At 38.7% G+C, this 20,408-nt stretch overlaps 1 protein-coding gene across 1 annotated transcript in view; it reads right to left on the reverse strand.

Annotated features, from left to right (window-relative positions):
* Positions 1–17,566, reverse strand: part of LOC104447036 (cysteine-rich receptor-like protein kinase 25) — a 31,972-nt gene extending 14,406 nt beyond the window's left edge. The window contains exon 1 of the mRNA XM_039313935.1: positions 16,737–17,566. Coding sequence (XP_039169869.1) covers positions 16,737–17,566 — 830 coding nt within the window. The remainder of the gene's footprint in view (positions 1–16,736) is intronic.
* Positions 17,567–20,408: the final 2,842 nt, after the last annotated feature.

Below are 20,408 nucleotides of genomic sequence, written 5' to 3' on the forward strand. Positions count from 1 at the left end.
TCTTCCATAGAATGAGGGAACACCATTTTCTTGCTTTACATCTTGAAAATCTCAAGGTCCAGATTGAGCTAGGATAAAGCCTTTTAAGGACATGCCTAGGTCCAAAAACCATAATTTAACGTGACACTGAGAAAGTTACCAGCTAAATAGTAACACATAGAAACTCAAATTAAGGTATCTCCCACGCGTTATGGGTTTTCCTCTACCGTTTGGTAGCTTTCCGTTGACTCCGTCGTCCTGGCGCCATTGATAGCTTTTCTTCCACTCCAATCCTCCCCCTAATCTCCCCCCATTTCAAAATGAAGGGGCTCACCTTGACCAACCCCAATCCCTCTTTCCCTGGTAGTCGCCCTTGTATTTTCAGACCTTTTAACTCCTATATCCTTTGCAAACAAGTTTTTCTTTTTTAATCACCCCTCCAAACCCTAGCTATACTCTGGGCTTCTTTCCAGTTTCCCTTTCATCAACTCGAGCGTCCTTTACAAAACCCTAAACTTCAGCCCTAAGTTATCCAACCCTCTCCCCAGGCTGAAACCCACCCAATACTCCTACTCGACTTCTCTTTTTGCTTTCTCCTAGCTTCAGCCCAACCCTTTCGCCTTTACATACACTTTACCTTACCCATCTATTAATAACCCCTTCATGGATCAGTCTCGCCTCGATGTATTTGGCTCGGCTTCCCCTGCAGAAAAACAGCAGGCACGCAAAGGTTAATGGTTTGCCTGAAGTCCCGATTTCCTCCACAATCAAGCATCAAAATCCTAACCAACGAGCTTACATCACTCACTAACAATCATCATGGTTTCAATACTGTGGCTGGCCATGAGCTCTCTGTCCTGAGGTATTCTTTCCTCCATAACATCGCCCCCTATTGAAGAGGGCCTTATGGTAGATTCTAATTCTGAAGCGAGCAAGTTAGAGGCACTATGTAAAAGCTTGGGTAATTTGTGGTCTGAAGGTGATGTTATAAATGTTACAGAGGGTATCCCTGCTAAAAAGCTAAAAGAATGCCGACTAACATTATTTGGCAAACTCTACTCTTGACCAAATGTAAACTTCCAAGCCTTTCTCAGCACAATGAAACGGGCATGGAAAACTGAGAATGTCTCCTGCACATTATTAGAACCAGGTTTATTCTCATTCTCTTTTAAATCAGAAGCCGAGAAGCAAAAAGTCCTCGATGCCAGGCCATGGTCCTTCTCCAGCAACCTACTAGTGCTCCAACAATGTGACCTTGCCACTCCCGATATTTGCTATGATTACTCTCACTATCCTTTTTGGGTGCAACTATTTGGCTTACCATTTGGCAGAGTTACAATGGCGGTAGTTAGAGAGATCACCTCCAAGCTTGGTGAAGTTCTTGAAGTGAAACTGGAAGCAGAAGGAAACAATAACTACAAGGTCGGGAAAGCAAGAATCAAGCTGAATCTAGCTACACCTCTCAAAACAGGACTAGTTGTTAACTTGGGGAGCAAAAAGCTATGGATTTAATTCAAGTATGAAAGGTTGCCACATTACCGCTACTCTTGTGGTCGAATTGGCCATTATGCCACTACCTGCAAAGAGATATCATACGAACAAACAAGGTTGGAGGAAGATATATCGGGTAACTATGGTAACTGGCTACGAGCCGAGGTCCGGGAACTTAGCCCGTATGGAAAAATTTTCTATGGCAAGCAAACCCCACTCTTTGAAGACGTAGAAATGGTGCCAGAATCTCCGCTTGAAGTGGATGCCCATGAAATATAGCAAACATAAAAAAACAACAGAGCAGCCCCTCTTGTCTCTCCACGCCCAGCATCTCTCGAAGGAGGGACACGAGCAGCAGGCTGAACACCCCCTCTCTTCCCGAGCTATAATCATTAAGGAAGGCAAAGCTCCTCAAAAGCAAGATGGCAGCTGCTTAGATGCGAATTCCATGCTAATGATGCACAATGAACATATCAAAGAAGTCGAGAAAGAGAGACAATTCTATCTAGAGTCAGAAAGAGCCCGGTTAGGGCCAAAACCAAATCCACCAAGCTCTCCACATCAAAGAAAGGTAAACGTTTTTGCCCGTATGGAGCTCAAGCTTCCAAAATAGCATCTGCTAACCACCTTCAACTAGTGGACATCCTTGTAACAGAGGAGGACAAATCAACTCAATGGGCTTTGGTGGTTAGCCCTAATAAGCCACCGGTGCACCCATGAAACTACTAAGTTGAAATTGTTAGGGGTTGGGTTCTCCCCTGACAATTCAGGCTCTTAGGGTCCTTGCGACTCAAGAAATGCCCAATCTAATATTTATTATGGAAACTAAAAATCAAGAGCATGCAGTGCAAAGATTAAAAAGACGACTCAAGTTTTCTCACAGCTTTTTGGTAAATCCAGCAGGGTTATCGGGGGGTTTGGCTCTATTTTGGGATGACTAGGTAACCATCTCCATAGACTCACATTCTGAATACCTTATCAACCTGCATTGCCTCCCTCATGATAGTAGACAGAATATGTGGATTACTTTTCTCCACGCTCCTAATGCTTTCAATGATAGAATTATACTTTGGGAGGAAATACAAAGAGCAAACATCTATAATCACCTTCCTTGGTTGTACATCGGAGACCTTAATGAGATTCTTTACCATTGGGAAAAAGTGGGAAAGAGGATGGCTGAACACTATCGACTTACTGCATTCAAGGATTTTTTATATGCCTGCTCATTAATGGACTTGGAAAGTAAGAGGTGTGCCTTTACTTGGACGAACAGAAGAGAGGGAGACGAAAACATTAAAGAAAGGTTGGACAGAGCTCTTTGCACCATGGATTGGAGAATAGCTTATCCAAATGCCGAAGTTACAGCCCTACCAGCTATTGGTTCCGACCACAATCCTCTCATTCTATCAAGTCTACCCACCCTGGCACGCAAACGGCGAGAGTTTAGATACAAGGCATATTGGGCGGAAGATGAAGACTGCAAGAGGATTGTCAAGCAAACATGGGAGGACTCTCACAAGAAGAATATGGTTGAGAAACTGCACATAGTGCCTACTCGATTAGAGGCGTGGAGTAAAAAACAATTTCCCAATGCACATAAGAAAATATAAGGGATGGAAAATGAGCTTCTGACTCGGATGAACAACCCTACATTGCAGTATGACTAGTGCAGAATTCAGAATATACACAAAGAGATCGAAGCACTTTGGCGACAAGAAGAAATGTTCTAGGGATTACGATCTAGAATTAAGTGGCTCAAATGGGGGAATAGAAATACAAAAAATTTTCATGCTACCACTATACAACAAAGAAACAGAAATCACATTACCATGTTGATGAATGCCGAAGGAGACTAGGTGAGGGACAATGAGACTCTCAAGCACATGACGACGGATTTGTTTAAAAACTTAGATACAACTGTGGGTCCTTGGAATTTCCAGCCTATCTTAAATAACATACCATCGTCAGTTGATGCAAATATGAACCTTAAACTCACTGAAGCTGTGAATATGGAAGAAGTTTATGAAGCAACTCACCAGTTGGGTGCTACCAAAGCTCTCGGATCGGATGGTCTGAACGGATTATTTTTTTTCAGCAGCATTGACAAGACATCAGCAGGGATATCCTTAAGGAAGTGCAGCTTTTCTTTAAGTTTGGAACCCTTAGCCCAACCATGAATAAAACCCAAATCATTCGCATCCCCAAGAACCAAAATCTAGAAAAGTTAGAACATTTCCGACCCATAAGCCTGTGCAACTTGTTTATAAGATCATCTAAAAAATCCTCACAAACAGACTAAAACCATTATTACCAGACTTAATTGCTGTGGAACAAAGTGCCTTCGTGGGGAGCCGCTTAATTCAGGATAATATTTTGATTGTTTAGGAAGTTCTCCATAGATTAAGAACTCGAGATAGGAGGAAAAAATTTCAAGCCATTCTTAAACTCGACATGCAGAAAGCTTATGATCGAATAGAGTGGGACTTCCTACAGGAGTGTCTAAAAAAGATAGGCTTTAGCGACAAATGGGTGCAGTGGGTTATGCAATGTGCCACTACAGTGTCTTACAGCATCAAGTTTAATGGAGAGTGCCATCTCGGGGTATTCGCCAGGGAGACCCTATATCCTCATATCTATTTATTATTGTAGCCAATGTCTTATCCCACATGATGAAACAAGCAATTGCAGAAGATACCATCCAAGGAATTAAGCTAAATAGAAACTGTCCAACTCTCTCTCACTTACCATTCGCAGACAACTCTTTTTTTTTCCTAGATGGTACAGTTCGGTAATGTCAAAACCTGGCAACCATACTCCCCCGGTATTGCTATGCATCAGGTCAGGCTATAAACCTGAACAAATCGAGATTATTTTTCAGCAAAGGGTGTCTAGAGAGCCTTCGAAGAAACATGGTGTCAGTGCTGAGAGTTCCCAAAATTGCAAAAACAGGAAAATATTTAGGAATACCTTCGGACTGGGAGGCTTTAAAAAAAGATATATTCGCCTGGATACTTGCCAGGGTAAACTCGAAGCTGGAGAGTTGGAAAGAAAACTTGCTCTCGCGAGCAGGTAAGGAAACTCTCCTCAAGTTAGTAGTTCAAGCAATACCTCAATATGCAATGTCAATTTTCAAAATCCCAGTTTCCATTATCAAAGCCATTGAGAAGAAAATAGCTAATTTCTGGTTGAGAAATACAAACAAGACAGCTGGTGTGCATTGGAGAAAATGAAGTCTCCTAAAGCTTCACAAGCAGGAAGGCGGTCTTGGATTTAAGGATCTACTAGCTTTCAACACCACCATGTAAGGAAAACAAGCTTGGAGAATTTCTCAGCAACCGAACACACGTTGGGGTCAACTCATGAAAGGACTTTACTTCCCAAACTGTGACTTCTGGGGAGTAGGGAAAGGCTCACGCCCTTCGTGGGGCTGGCAAAGCTTATTAGTAGGAAGAGATGCGATTGCTCCCCAAGTTATGTGGGCAGTGGGTAATAGTCAACAAATTTCAATTCGAGAAGATAAGTGGCTAAAGAAAGGAACGATTAGAGGAATAGTGAGACAGAATGAACCCAGAAAAGTAGTCGACTTAATTGATTTTGAAGCCGCAACATGGAAGGAAGACCTTTTGCGGTCCATGTTCGACGACTCCACAGTGACAGAAATCAAAGCAATCCCCATTGGCCTCCCAACTACAGAAGACAAATTGGTTTGGGCAAATAACAACTCGGGGACCTATACTGTGAAGAGCGGTTACTTCTTGACCAAAAAACCTACTACTCATCAAGAGACAATACCAACAACATCTCACCAGATTGATCCACACATATGGAAGCTGATCTGGAACTCGGTCATACAACCTAAAATCAAATTTTTCCTATGGAGTGCCTGCAATAATGTTTTGCCTACTTTGGATAATTTACATAGGAGAAAGATTGTACCCGCTCCAACGTGCCCGATATGCAATCCAGAAGCGGAGATAGTCGAACACACTTTGCTCCTTTGCCCCTGGATAGCACATATCTGGAATGAGCCAACCCTGCAAGTCCACATAGATCAAGTAGGTCTAACAAGATTTGATGATTGGTTGAGCAAGCATTTTGCAGGACCAAGGAACTCGTACAATTTTGAATTAATTGCCACAGTTTTTATGGTGCATATGGAAGGACCGCAACCATTTCATCTTCAACAAACACCCCTTAACCCACACCAAATCATGTTCAAAGCTGCAATGTCACAAGAGAGCTTCACAACATGGAATAAAAAATCACAGCATGGGAAGCAAGGCCAAAATCTACCTCACCTTGACAAGTGGCATCCCCCGCCCCCAGGAGTTCTCAAAATAAACATTGATGCTTCATTCAAAGACGCCTATTCAATTGCCAACTCACCTGATATGATCCAAGAGGACGTGGTGTGTAGCAATGAAGCTATTTCAGACTCTGTCATGGTTTCAATTTCCAATAGTGACATCAACTCCGCCAACCCAAGTGACTTCCCATCATCTTCTCCAACTTCGACAACAAGCATAGCCAAAAGAGACACTGACATAACGCACAACCTGCAAGTAAACAGTAATACCCAAAAGAATAAAACGTATAGAGCTATACCGCCCCGAGCTAAAGAAAGAAGTGCAGAATGGGCACGATGCTTACCTGGTCTACATAGAGAGGCAAGCCAAGAATTTCCCAATCAGCACGTGACGCCCAGTAAATTTCGAAAGCAAGTTTACAGGAAGTATCCCCTGGGTGGCGGCCCCAACATCGCTTGCCCAGTACCACCTACACAGCCTTTTCACGCATTAAAATCTGCTAATGCAGAAAACAAAGCACAAATCCAAAACTGGAGGCCAAACCAGATCAACATAGTGACCTATGGCAGCGAACAAACAGAGAACAGAGCTGCCCTTGCTTCTTCGGTAGGCCAAATTAGAGTATCACAGATGGATTGGGGCAGCCCTTACCCGAACAGCAGCGACAATGGAGAAGAGTCCGACACCCCGGAGCCGCCCAACCCGGTCCAGATCTCGGGAATAGAGCACGCCTGCCTGAGCTGAATAGCAGAGGTGCAGTGAGAGATCGTGGCAAGCTCCCCTTAACTAGAAACACCATCGATGAAGCATCTACCGAATCTACAATACCAGCACATGACTTGAGATCTACCATTTTCTCATTCTCCAAAGATAGCGGCAAGAGAGCAGGAGCACCAACGATGCCCACATTGTAAGTTGTTGCAAATCTGAAGAAAGGATGGAGGACATGACTTACCCGTGCGGCAACAATGCAGAGGAAGAACCCATTCCTTCTCCCCGACCCCGATCGAAACGAGCGATGTGCTGACCGCGTACTTGATCCAGCGTCGCAACCCACCACGCCCATAGAGACAACTGCGGGTTTCTCCGGATCCCAGCAGCAAAGAACTTCCTCTCAAGCTGCTGTTGCTTGCATATGTAGAGACTCCTTTGGTAGAATATGAGATGGTTTTGCAAAAAATGTCGAGGTGAGTTATGCTAAACAAGCGGAGGCCATAGCTTTAGTAGGAAACCTAGATTTTATATCTTCAAAGCTCACCCTCAATTCCCCAAAAAAAGAAATAGTACTTCAATCAGATTGCCGTATGCTGGTGGAGAGTGTCCTCTCCTCATCTACCTTTAACTGGACAGTGCAACCTCTAGTGGACCGGGCTAAGCACAAACTAAAGACTATGTTGGGACTAACTTTCGCCCACTGTAGCCGCAATACCAACAAAGTAGCCAATTGGGTAGCTAAAGCCCAGCATACAGGTTGTCTTCCTAGAAACTGGGTTATTAACCCCCCATCTGCTCTTTTGGATTTACTATATTGACGCACTTGCTGTATATGCTCAGACCCTTTGTTAGTAATAATATCCTGCTTACTTGTCCAAAAAAAAAAAAAAATAGTAACACATAGATAATCACCTAGATCCTTTTCCCTGGGAAAAAAAAAAGAAAATAAAGATTTACCACATTTTAAGCACATTTGCTTAAAAAAGCTAACTAAAAATCAATTCACTCGGGCGTATCACTATAATCAACTCAGGTTACATCACTTAGGCGTATCACTATGATCAACTCAGCTCATTCTGGCGTATCTCTACCCTCAGATATCAGAGACGCCAAATTTGCTAAAAACATCATAGAATCGTCGCAATTCAAACTCGCATACCACGTATTCATCGAAACTACTTTTGAAAGAAGTGAAACAGTTATGGCATATGAGGAAATTGGAAAAAGAAACCTGCTTGCGAGAGGGTATGATGACAGAGGCGGCTCCGAGGCCAAGATGGTTGGGCGATGGCGAAGCCGATGAAATCCAGACTTTGCTCATTTTGTTTATATCAATCGATTGGAGTATTTGCTAGTTCAGTCAATGGGCCAAAAGGCAGATGGTAGCATGTAATGAATGAAAGAAAATATTAGGTAGACATGTTTTGCCATGTAGACAGTGCGTCACTCTACTCATTGCTCACCACGTCTTCAAGTGGACTCACATTTTAGATTTTTTTTCTCTTGAAAGAATGAGGATGGTTGAATGTCCTTACTATAAAGATTGAGAGACGGATAAAATAGAATGCCAAAAAGGTGCTTATTGATTGTTTATTGATGATCCCTGTGGATGGCCAAGGATCTCAAGGTCTCTGTGAGACTATCATAAAGAAAGACTCCACTCATATCACGATTCATCGAGGGTACACCTCAGTAACTGACATTTCATTGGTCAACCACGGCATAGACCTACTGGTGGATTCGTCTGATTCAGGCTCTTTCAACCGTCTCTCCGAGCTTCTTTGGAGGAAGAGGGCCGGTTGTCGAGGCTGTGAAAGCTTAACAGAGTGGCTGGTCAACATAAGGACTATGCTTGCCATGGTGGGTCTATCAGCTGGATCTTCCTGAACACCTAGTAAACCAATGTGGAGGCATCTAACCACTTCATCTATTGAATATGCGTTGCTAATGAATGGCTCTAACACTTCGAGCGGTGTACCGGCTCTCCAATGCTTCCACACCTGTAAAAATTATTTCAGTGAAGGAATTTTGACTTAATTAGATTGGTAGAGCATAATATTTGCCCTAATAGGACAGAAACAACTTACATAGCTGGCGAGATTTTCACCACCATCTGATTGGAAGAAGCAACTATTCTTTTTGCAACAAATGATCTCTAGGGTTAGAACACCAAAACTATAGACATCGGACTTTGCTGAGATTTGCCCATGCATTGCATACTCAGGAGATAGGTAACCACTGCAAACCAAATACATGGGTCGTAATCCATTATGTTATTATAAGTTGATAAAATAAGCAAGTTGCTAATGACCCACATTCCAATGAGTATTTACAAGGATTAGCATGTACATGAGCATGGTGTTGTTTCCGATTCTTAGATCAACCAAAAGATAGATCATATAGACAAGAAATTATAAGTCATCTAAGAAAGAATTGAGACTTACAAGGTCCCCACGATGTGATTAGTCTTTGCCCGAGTTTGATCTACTCCAAAAATCCTAGCCATGCCAAAATCTGAAATCTTTGGGTTCATATCACTGTCTAATAGGATTGGCAAAACTGTACAAAAAAAGAGAGAGTCAAAATCGGTTTAAAACTCTCATTAGATGGCTTGCAGATCAATGACCATCATTGGTGAGGGTTTTGCGAAACCCGTCGCCAAGAATTGTTGGGGAAGGATAACAATTAGACACTCATCCAGTTAATTCCATGAAAAGATATTAATAGAGCTAATATAATTAAATGCTGTGATGACTAACAAAAAAGTTACATCAATCAATCAAAGAGGTCATAAAACACAATTGCAATAAATTATTCCTAATATCGTAAGAGAAAGTGCATTCATAAAGCAAATAGATAATCCTCGTCTTTGTCTTGAACTTTAAACACTATCAAAGAGTACAAGGACTTTCGATTTTTTTTTTTTTTTTTGGGAAATGGATCGCTTTCATTTTTCAATTAATGATTTCCAAATAATAAAGAAGGCTTATGGATGAAGGATTGCTTAAAAGGGCTAAGATGGGATGGGCAACCAATTATAAGAGAGGGCTTCAAGTCTGCTAAGTAAATGACCTCACGATAATGGTGGACAACTTGGATTTCATGGAGATGGGCCAGACAAGATTTGCATTCGCAAATCCCACCCAAGTTGATCAGTGCCCAAGAAAAAACCTATTAGAGATGGAGCACCTATAGGTTTTAACAACAACAAAGCCCAACTAGCTTCATAAGTGAAGAAATATAGAATGCTTCATTATTTAGTCTAGACTAGAGGAGTAAAATTGAGCCTTATAGAGCATAATAATGTACAAATGCGCAAAATTATGGGGGATTGATGTATGATTTAGCTTCAAATAGTAACAAAAACTTAGAAGAATCATAATAACTATGATGGATAACATGTGTAGGGTCTTCTTTTAAATGCACACGACCCCATTTGAGCAATTAAGAGCTTATTCTCCAAATACATAGATTTTTGCTTATGGTTCATAAAAAAATCACAGTACAAGGCCACACAATCTCATTGTAAGACCATCCATAAAGAAAGATTTTGCTTTTGCCACCATTCACCGGGGGAACAATTCGGTAACTGACATGCCATTGGTCGACGAAGGCATAGTCTTATTAGCAGATTCGTTTGATTCAAGCTCTCTCATTGGGATGCTCAATCTCTATGATCTACTTTGGACGAAGAAGGCTGGATGTTGAGGCGATTGCAGAGTAATGGAATTACTGCTGAGCATGAGAACTATAGTTGCCATGGTGGGTCTAATAACCGGATCTTCTTGAATGCATAGTAAGCAAATGTGCAGGCATCGAAGCACTTGATCTCTTGAATTTGAATCCATGATAGCCGGGTCCTCCAACACTTTCAAGGGTGTGCTTTTTCTCCATTGATTCCATGCCTGCAATAATAAGTTTGGAAAATCTTCATAGGATTGTCACATTAATTTGATGACTCATCTTGACATCTAAATCTTGCATAAAACCATATAAGACTAAGGAATCGGAGAATAGTCTTATGTGTTTCTATAGGTTAAAGTGCTAGTTTTTACAAAGGACTTTCAATTTCACTTTACCAAAATTGCAAAGCACGGTGTAATTATTTGTTGCAGTAGAATGGTGAAACTTACATAACTAGCAAGATATGCACCCCCATCCAATTGGTGGTAGTAGTTATTCCTCTTGCCGCAAATCATCTCTAGAAGTATTATGCCGAAACTATAAACATCAGATTTCACTAAGAACTCTCCATGCATTGCATATTCTGGAGACATGTAACCACTGCAAAAATGAACATTAGCCACATGTATATTGCAAATATAGATGTTGTCATGTAGCATCCTTGAACCAAATTATACACATACAAAGAAAAGCCATATTATACTTGGTAGACTTGTTTTAGGTTCTTTCTTGGGTCAAATAATGATATGACACCAAAAAGTCATCAATTAAATTTCAATTTTATAGAAATGAAACATTATTCTTGTGATCCCCATCTGATAACACAAATTAGTAATAGATCTGAATTATTAGGTTCGATATCTACATTTATATATTTTTTAATAGTCTTGCGATAATACATAAGTTTTCTTTTACAATATAACTGATGTAAAATCATGATAACATTATTTTAAGATTTTATTATAGTGACACATCTCTTGTGATGTGCAAATAAGGGAAACAATAATATGTATGCATGAGTATTCTGAATCATATAACTTTAGTCATATAATACTAACAAAAGTTGATAGTGGTTGTCATTTAATTGATTCTGATATTCAATGTATGTTGGCATCTAGTAATAAGTTTAGAAGAAAAACTATTGATACTTATGGCGTTGATAAATACAGATACAACATTATTAAAGCTTGTAATAAGGATTAGTAGCCCCACTTGTTTGATTCGATATGGCTTGTTGACCAATGAAAAAGGGCGTCGACCTAGTTTCTATAAAATGTTTAGCCGACATGTCATTGTTGTAGTAGCTTAATTTAAGCTTATAGAGTTGTCTCGTCCAATTTTAAGATCTTGTAGTTTTAGAGTTTGTATAACTTGTTACGACCTACCTTTTTCTTCAGGAGGGAAAAAGACATAAGTTTAGGGGTATTGCCTAAAAGGCAGGCCTATAACCCTCGTCTTAGATGCGGGCTCTCCTAAGTCCATACTTCAAGTGAGTTGGGATATTTAAATTGACACTATAAGGATTTTCTAAAATAGGGAGTCAACACTAGTTATTGGGATTGGCTAAGAAAAGATATTAAGGCACGAGAGCAAACCTTATTTCCTACAAAACCAAAGAATTTATGATTTGAGACTTGATTATATCAATAAATCAACTACTGCCTTTTGGTACCTAATATTTGTTAGGTAGTTTGGATTGATTTTTAATCTATTCACTAATATGTGTGGTAATCATGTGAATGTACAATCATTAAAATAATAATTAGCAACTAATGAAAGAATTACAAAAATTGAAAAGTAAAGTGAGAATCTAAGGCTAATAAATAAGAAAAAGCTAATTCTAACTAGGCCAAGGGGAAACCTTAGGAGTTCGCAGTCTTATAACAATCGAAATAGAAATGCACAAACGGCGATCTAGCATTTGTCTCTAAGAATACTCAAGCCCTATAGTAAAGCCCTAAGAGCTTATTCAATTTTGCGCTCAATTTTATCAATGATTTTCACTCAATTTAAGAGAAAAATTACTTTAAAACCAATTTTAAAGAGTTTTCATGAATCTTAGAAAAAAATTCGGGAACTTTTTAATTTTTAATGATGTTTTATAAAAATTATATAATTCTTTATTTTTAATAAAAATATTTTATTTAATTTTTTTAAAAAAAGATCCGGGTCGTGCTAGGCTCGGACTCGCTGGCCAGGGTTCGCAGGTTGAGCCGCGATAGCGTTTGTGCTCAAGAGCCCAATCCTTTCAATGCCTAGACTCCTACATAAGGCATACGGGCCCACAAGTTCACCTTTCTAAATTGCCTTTTCTTTAATCCAGCCCAACCAGCGAGCCCAATTATAGTTACCTAGCCTAAAATATGACCGGCTCAACTCCCTACTCGGCTGAACTAAGCCCAATTTCTTCTAAACATAAGCCCTAAGCCCAACTACAAATCCCCTCCTCCCGAACGTCCGCACAAGGCATACTCTCCAGCCTTTTTCAATTTTTTTCCTTTTATTTTATTTTACTATTTTTTTATTTCTTTCCCACTCTCATCCTTCTTCACCGAGAACCCACTATTCTTACCAACAACACACCAATAGAAGAGAAAGAAAAAGAGGGAAAGAGGCTGGGCCGGCCCATCCCTAGCCCAGTTTCGCTTCTCCTCCTTTTTTTTTAAATAATAATTTTTAAATAATAAAGTATAATAAATAATAATAAAATTTTAAATTAATTTTTCTTAGTTTTAATATTAGTAGTGCAAACATTACTAATGTCCATATGCCTTGTTTTGTTAGGGGCTAAAAATTAATCCATAATTTTTATGCGATTAATGAATGGTTAAATGAGTCATTAAAATTTAAGTGTCGGCATAACTCAATTTACAAGTTGCAATATTTGACAGAAAATTTCTAGAACAACATAGTTACAATTATATTAAACAAACTCTTAATTTGTGTGATTTATATATCTAATTCCTTGCAAAAAATAAGGAAGTATCATAATATGATCAATTCTATGATATAGATCATTTGCAAAAAAATAAAGACAAATTGTCAATTTACCACTTTTTCCTTTGACGACTTCATACGTCACCTTTCCTCTTCTTCGAATCAAACAAGTGAGAAAGATAAGTATCATTACACCTCCAGTAGGAACGACAATGACAATAGTTATCACGGTGAATTTGTTGCTTTTTCCTGCACAGGTGCCATTACATATATGAGACAATTGCCAAACTAATTAAAAAGCCTTTTAGATGAAGGCATGGTTAAAATTTAAACATTCTAACACCCTGCTTAACTATATTGGAATTAGACCTAAGATTGAAGTGTGAAGATTGGTAATTTGACACCCAAGAAGGGCCTTGGGATACTTGAATGGAGAGGCTTAATCAAGAAACTCTAAACTTCAATTGCAATTCTAGCATCTGTAACAGTAAAATGATTGGGGTTGAAGGAAAAATAAATTCTAGGATGAACAAATCCCGTTTGATAACCTATCAATATGTAAATTAAATTTGAAGGAAGAGCATAATGAACTATCATTTATTATGATAACTACATTATCATCACCTCATACTCCACCTTAACTCATTTACCCTTGCACTTTGAACTGTGATTCCTATAGTTCCTCACCTCATTGCAACAACCACATGGACGATTCTTGATTTTGGACCTTTATTTAGAATGGCTCTTCCATTTGCTACTTCAAAATTCTCTTTGTAAACCTTGCATCACATCATATGCCATCTTATATTATCCCTTCTTCTTTATCACTCCATAGAGAGCAAGACAGACTTTATCATTTCCAGGGAACTTATAATCTGCCTAATTAGAAGAGTATTAGTGAAGTTCTCAAAAGAAAATCCGTCTATAGCATTATGCCTTGTTTCTCATTGGAAAAGGCTTTTTTGACATTTTCCAAGTCCATCTTGAATTTGTTAAACTCATCCCAATTGGGCTTTGATTAATGTACCTTTGACCATGCTAAATTGAAACATCATTTTGAATATATATATATATATATATATATATATATATATATAAGTAATTATTCAAACCCTTCATCAGTGATATGACTCAAGTTTTTCCCATAATGCCGTCACAACCTTTTTTTCAACCACTTCAATCAACACCTTATCTCACGGAAACAACAAGATTATGCTATTTTCCTTCTTCATCAATTGTACCTCATCAGCATCTTTCATTTCATTCAATAACTCATCCTTACTATCCAACTCCTCCACTGATTTTTGAATTGTTGAGAGCACACATCTTAATGCTCCATTACTTGCTCCTCTAATTGGCCTTCTCACTCCTAGCTCTTGCTCCGAACATGATCCCAAATATGTTATTCCATACAATGATCAGACAACAAAGATGCTATTTCTAGAAATACTAAACTTAGGTTTGATATCAATTGTTGTGAAATAACACTGAATCCATCAAATATTACAATTAAATACTCACCAGATACTAAGACATTAAATTTTTTAGAGAAATCAACCAAATAATAAAAACACCAAATATTTACATGACTCAATTGTCAGTATTTATTTTATAGGGAGAACAAACGTTAAAGAAATTCACCATGAATTTGTAGAATTAAAGAGTTTCAATTATCGAACCACTCAAGTGTTTTCCATGCTTAGATTACACTCAAGGAATTCACAATCGTGTTTACTCACAATCTCTCATGGTCTCACTAAGAAAATTCAAAAAGGAAATAACTAGACACTTCGAGCTCTATCCGTAATTGAATTGATGAACTCCACTTGTAATTATGGCCGCTGCCGGAGCACGTGGGCTTAAATCTCTCTGAAAAACCCAGCTCACATTAACCCCATGAGCCGCACGATGAGTTGTACTTGCTTGAATTCCTCGGCCAGACTTAAACATGGACTTTGACTCCAACTGGAATTATGGTGTTCATTTTGCCTTTCAATTCGATCCAGACTTAAGTCTGCAACCAAGTTCTAATAGCGCGAAAATTTGCATTTTCACACAATATGAGCTGGACTTCAATTGGGTCAGGTTTTCAATCAATGGGTACAAGCTCAACATTTAATTTTGAGAATTCAATCACAAGTTCAAGCTCGAGACATAATTTAACATACACATTCTCTCTCTCAGCAGACTCTATCATGCATAATCAAGCTTTGCACTTGGGGACAAATCAAGCCCCACCATAGCCCTTCCTCGATTAATGGCTAGATGGCTATCTGGTTACCTCTTTCTTCGTTGAAAGAGGCCCCCAGTGTCCAAACATATATATCTTCCTATTAATATTGAATAAACTTAAATTTAATACGAATAAAGTTCAATAACTAAGGGAAAAAAAAGCGCTCACGATGGATAACATATTTTTATCGATGATAATTCCTCATCTGCATCTGTAACTAGAGGCAAATCTATTCACCATTTGCCAACTTTTTGATATAGTAAACAGAGACTTGATTATGGACCAAAAAAAAAAAAAAAAAAAAAAAACAACCTAGACTTGATTTTCTATTAAGACAAAAAAGAATAACAAATAACAAATTTACCACAAAAAAGTGAATCTTTGAGATAAAAGTGACCAAAGAATGGGTAGGTAGCAGCTATAAGAGCCATGATGGAGATAGGAATAGTTTTTACTCTTAAAATAGCAATAAATTTAAATTTGAAGGAAGTAGGAAGGAAAGTAAGGGTATGTTTGGTAATATTTTTATTTTGAAAAATATTTTCTTTTAAAAAATAATATTTTTCTATTTCTATTTCTTGGAACAACTTCTGATTAAAATAATACATTTAGTAACCACAAATAATATATATTCTTCGACAAGAAGAAGAACATGAATGTATTTGGTACGGTCCACAATTTGTAACGTAGAATTTCTTTCGATTTTTTAAATTTTTATTCTTTTTTATTCTTTTCTCTTTTCTTCTCGTGGCAATAGGCGGCGAACAGCAACGGTGGAGGGCGATGAGCAGTGAGAAGAAGAAGAAAATAAAAAAGAAAACCAAAAAAAAAAAATTATTTCCAGAAGTTATTCTTAGAAATAAGAAATTATTTTTTTTCCATTTTTTATTTCTATTCTAAATCTACTCTTGGTCACTTTTCTATTTTACGGAATAAAAACATTAATTGATATTAATAAACGGATTTGTGTTCATTTTCCTACTTCGAGTAGGCAAAGAACAAAAAATAAAAAAAAAACAGAAGTATCGCCATGCGTGCCTTAAATAAACTGAATGAAACTACATTAATACAGAAACTGTTAAGGGCAATATTGTCAATTTAGTGAAAAGGTGCAGATTTTTTTTTTTTTCCCTCTCTTTTTGGGTCGGCAAAAGGTGCAGATTCAGCCGGCGGATATAGTCACACCCTTTCTACAATCTGCAGACTTCTATGCAACAACTATTTTCATACCTTGACAAGCTTCAGATCGTACGGTCGACGAGGCTATGCCCAAAGCCACGGGAGGACAGACTCAGCTTAAAATTGATTATATCCCGGGTTTTGATGTTTCAAAAGTTGAAGACTCGTCCCTTCTGTGTCCCATTCGAAGAAAGACAAAAGGAAACTTCCACATACCTTTAGGTGTTGTCACGGGAGAAGGAAGGGGAGGCGGAAGGGGGCCTTCAGATGTCGTGAGCGGAGGAGGAGGTGGTGCCCTCACGGCGGTGACGTTGTAAAAGGGGTACAACTCGTACCTCACGTTGCAGCTCGGGGTCAATGTCCTCGCTCCTTGCTTCCCCTCGAGAATATCAATCGCCGACAGGAGGCATCTGTTACACTCCCACTCCATCAAGTCCGGCGTGCACTGCGCCATCATGTACAGCGTCTGAGAGCTCGTGAACTTCATCTCTGCCTCCGCGAATTTCTTCCCCGACGCGCTGCCTGAAGCCCTATAGGCGATGTCCCTGATGCTCCTTCCAAGTGCTTGCCTGAACCTGGCCCGTTCAGAGATGTTCCAGAGGTTGAGCAGCGTGAAGGAAGGCGTCACTTCCATGACGGAGAAGATGGACTTGTTCGAGTACCTCAGCATGCACTTTTCGTACCAGATCACAGAGACTCGCTGGTCGGGGCATACCTGGCGGATATCCCGTTTTCCAGTGGCGACGCAGTCGCTGCACGTGGCGGTGCTGACGTCACTGCGGCAGAGGAAGAGCCCGTAGGCCTGGTCAGGAAGGTTTTTTCCGGCAGTGGCGTTGGCAAAGCCATCGCTGTTGTTGGTGGCGGCGGAGGAGAGGGAAGAGAGGAGGGTGTTGAGGTTGGACTGGTAGGTGGAGTTGGGAGTGAAGAGGGTGGTGTTTGGGCATTCATAATCCAGCAATTCGGGCGACAGTCCAGTACTGAAAGTTTTGAAGAAGAAGAAGAAGAAGTAGAGAGAGAGGGACACCGTGAAGCAAGATTTCATGATTGGATCGATGATTGTATTGGCTATAGCTAGATCGGCATGGAATTAGAGGAACAACAATGTTTGAATTATCAATTCTACTCGTTCCATGCACTTGTACACCACAAATCCATCGATAAGTCTATTATAGATGAAGCCAAATATTTTTAGGGGTTTTTTTGTCTTTTTCATTAGACTTGCTTTTAGGTTAAAAATGATACATTTATATTAGCGATGGTAAGCTAGCCGTTAAGACGCTGAAAAAGAAAATAAAGAGACAAGAAAAAGAAAATAAAAAGAAAAAGTGAGGTTTTTTTTTTTTTTTTTTTATAAGGTCCTCAATCTCTTTATGCCATGATCGAAGATCATTGTTGTATTCCACATTTTTTCAAAGTCTAGTGGATTCGTAAAATCTCTATGTGCAGAGACATAGCCCAGATTTTGGTGAACTTCGTTAACAAATTTTCTAGAATGTTCTTCTAATTATGTTCTTTTATTATTATATTTTGCAATCAATGTGCAATTTTGTAACAAAGTCTTGTATAACTTTACGATGGATTTGAAGTTTGTAGACCCCTCCTATTTTAGTTAATTAGATATATAGAAAGCGAAAGATCTAAGACCACTTGTGATGCGTAGGGATCTGTCCCACCGCTCTTGACTGAAGTCTTTGCCCTGACAGTGGAACAGGGCGATGAGACAACCATGGAGGATCAAGGTGGGATTTTACTTTAGGGAGCGACTTCGCAAATAGTCTAATCTTGGCGCCTCTTGATTTTGCAAGCTCTTATTTTAAATGATGTTTCGATTCATATTAAACTGGTGAAAAATAAAAGATAAATTGATAATTTTCTCCTTTGTTCCCAATAGCCTCTTTCTCTAAATATATGGAGAGATTGTCAAGAGAGTGGTGAAATCCAATCCCATTAATGACATATCCACTCTAATCCATCTTCATCTATAAGTTTAAATTAATGAGCTATGAAGTTTGTGAATTGATTAAGATAATATAAATTTTGTTGAGGAAACAAACAATCAAATAGTAAGATAAATTAAACAAGAAAATAAATTGAACATTAGATTTATGTAATTCGATTGATCTGACCTATCCGTATGGGGAGAGCAATAAATAATTTTACTATACATCAAGCGATACTATGAAAATTATAACTACACTCAAGTCACTCAAATATTGTGAATGTTTCCCAAGTCTCAATTATACAAAATAGCTTAGATAGTGTTTAATTCCACAATTTCTCACAAAACAATCTCGATCATACAAATAAATTGTATAAGTCTTTACCATAAGGGAAAGTATATTCCTTGTTTGAAGTTGTCAAAGTTGTGGACAAATAGCAAGGGAGCAAAAAAATCCCTCTCTCTCTTCTCTCTCTTTTCCCATCATCTTCTTCAATCTTTAGCCATGGGAAGGGTTTGAGCTAGTCTCACCTTACCCTCTCTCTTTTGTTGATTTTGTTTGCATTTTATTGTTCTTTTTTACATTTTCTTCTCTCCTGATTTAGATTTGGGAGCTCTCTTTTCCTGATCTAACTTTCGATTTGAGAGTTTAAACTCTCCCGATCTAGTTCTAGATTTTGGTACTATCCTCTCCCGATCTAAATTTGGGAGTTTAATATACTTGTGGGGATTCGATACCCCTCTGCTCTGTTTGTGTATAGGTTTTACCCTTAATCTCAATGATGATTACAAGATTTTTGGCATTTTGTTGAATTATGAAGATTTTCTTTCCACATGTTAAATTTATGTTTGTTTAATCTATTCTGTTCTGAGCACATAAACTTCTTTCTCCAACTTAACAAGCCCACACTTTCCTTTCAAAGTCGAACAAACACTTTTGGACTTAAACATGGATATAAGAAGCCAATTCTAATTCGTGAAAACAAAGTGACACATGTTGCACACACTTGCATTACCCCCATTCAACAAGCGACACATGTCACTCAAGGGCCAACTCGTCAGAAAACATACAACCCTCCCTCTTCTCTCTTCACATGTCGCTCGATCCTTCTCCTCCCATCCTCTCACACTTTCTCTTCCTCTTGATCTTCTTCGTGCTCTTCTTCCTTGCCAAGCACCTCCTCTCAACCATGTATAACACTTAACAAAAAAAAAAAAAAAAAAAAACCATGTATAATACTTGGATGAGTGCAAGGGCTAGCAAGTTCATCACCCCGTAGGGGCAGCAACAGCACATCACCATGCAACACACGACCACACCGGCTGTGCACAACTTGCACTGCTTGCTAGAGCACTCATTTTTAGAAATTTTTACAAATTTGTAATTTTCTTTATTTTCTTTTTTTATTCATCTTCTAATTTTCTACTGACAAGGTCATCAAGTCTCGGTGAATGGCCACCAAAGAAGATGAATAGTAGGATAGGAAAAAAGGAAGAAAGAAGAAGGAAAGGAAAGAAGAGGGAAAAATAAATAAGCATAGAAATTACAAAATGACATTGTTTTCAATCTCATTGAACACACTAGATCACCAACCATTCTACGTAGGATAATTAGCATTGACTAGATTGCCATATCAGCGATCTCCAACCTAAATTGGCCGGAATGACTATATTGGGAAACATACAAATGTTTAGTACTGCAATGATCAAATTGAAAAGCTTATCACTGACTTGGCAGTTATAAAATAGGCTTACACCTTGTTGAACAATTTTTCCACTTTTCCACAACTTTAGTATTGTTGACAATTTTTTACATTATTACTTTATAGGACTTATATGCTTTCTATATACATGTGGTATATTTCCATCTATTGACTTTAAGTTTTTTTGAATTGGATATTCTAATGGAATCATATTCTACTTTAGTTTATTTTGTGTGTAGCCC

This window comes from Eucalyptus grandis, chromosome 5, assembly GCF_016545825.1.
Source record: "Eucalyptus grandis isolate ANBG69807.140 chromosome 5, ASM1654582v1, whole genome shotgun sequence".
Taxonomy (NCBI): domain Eukaryota; kingdom Viridiplantae; phylum Streptophyta; class Magnoliopsida; order Myrtales; family Myrtaceae; genus Eucalyptus; species Eucalyptus grandis.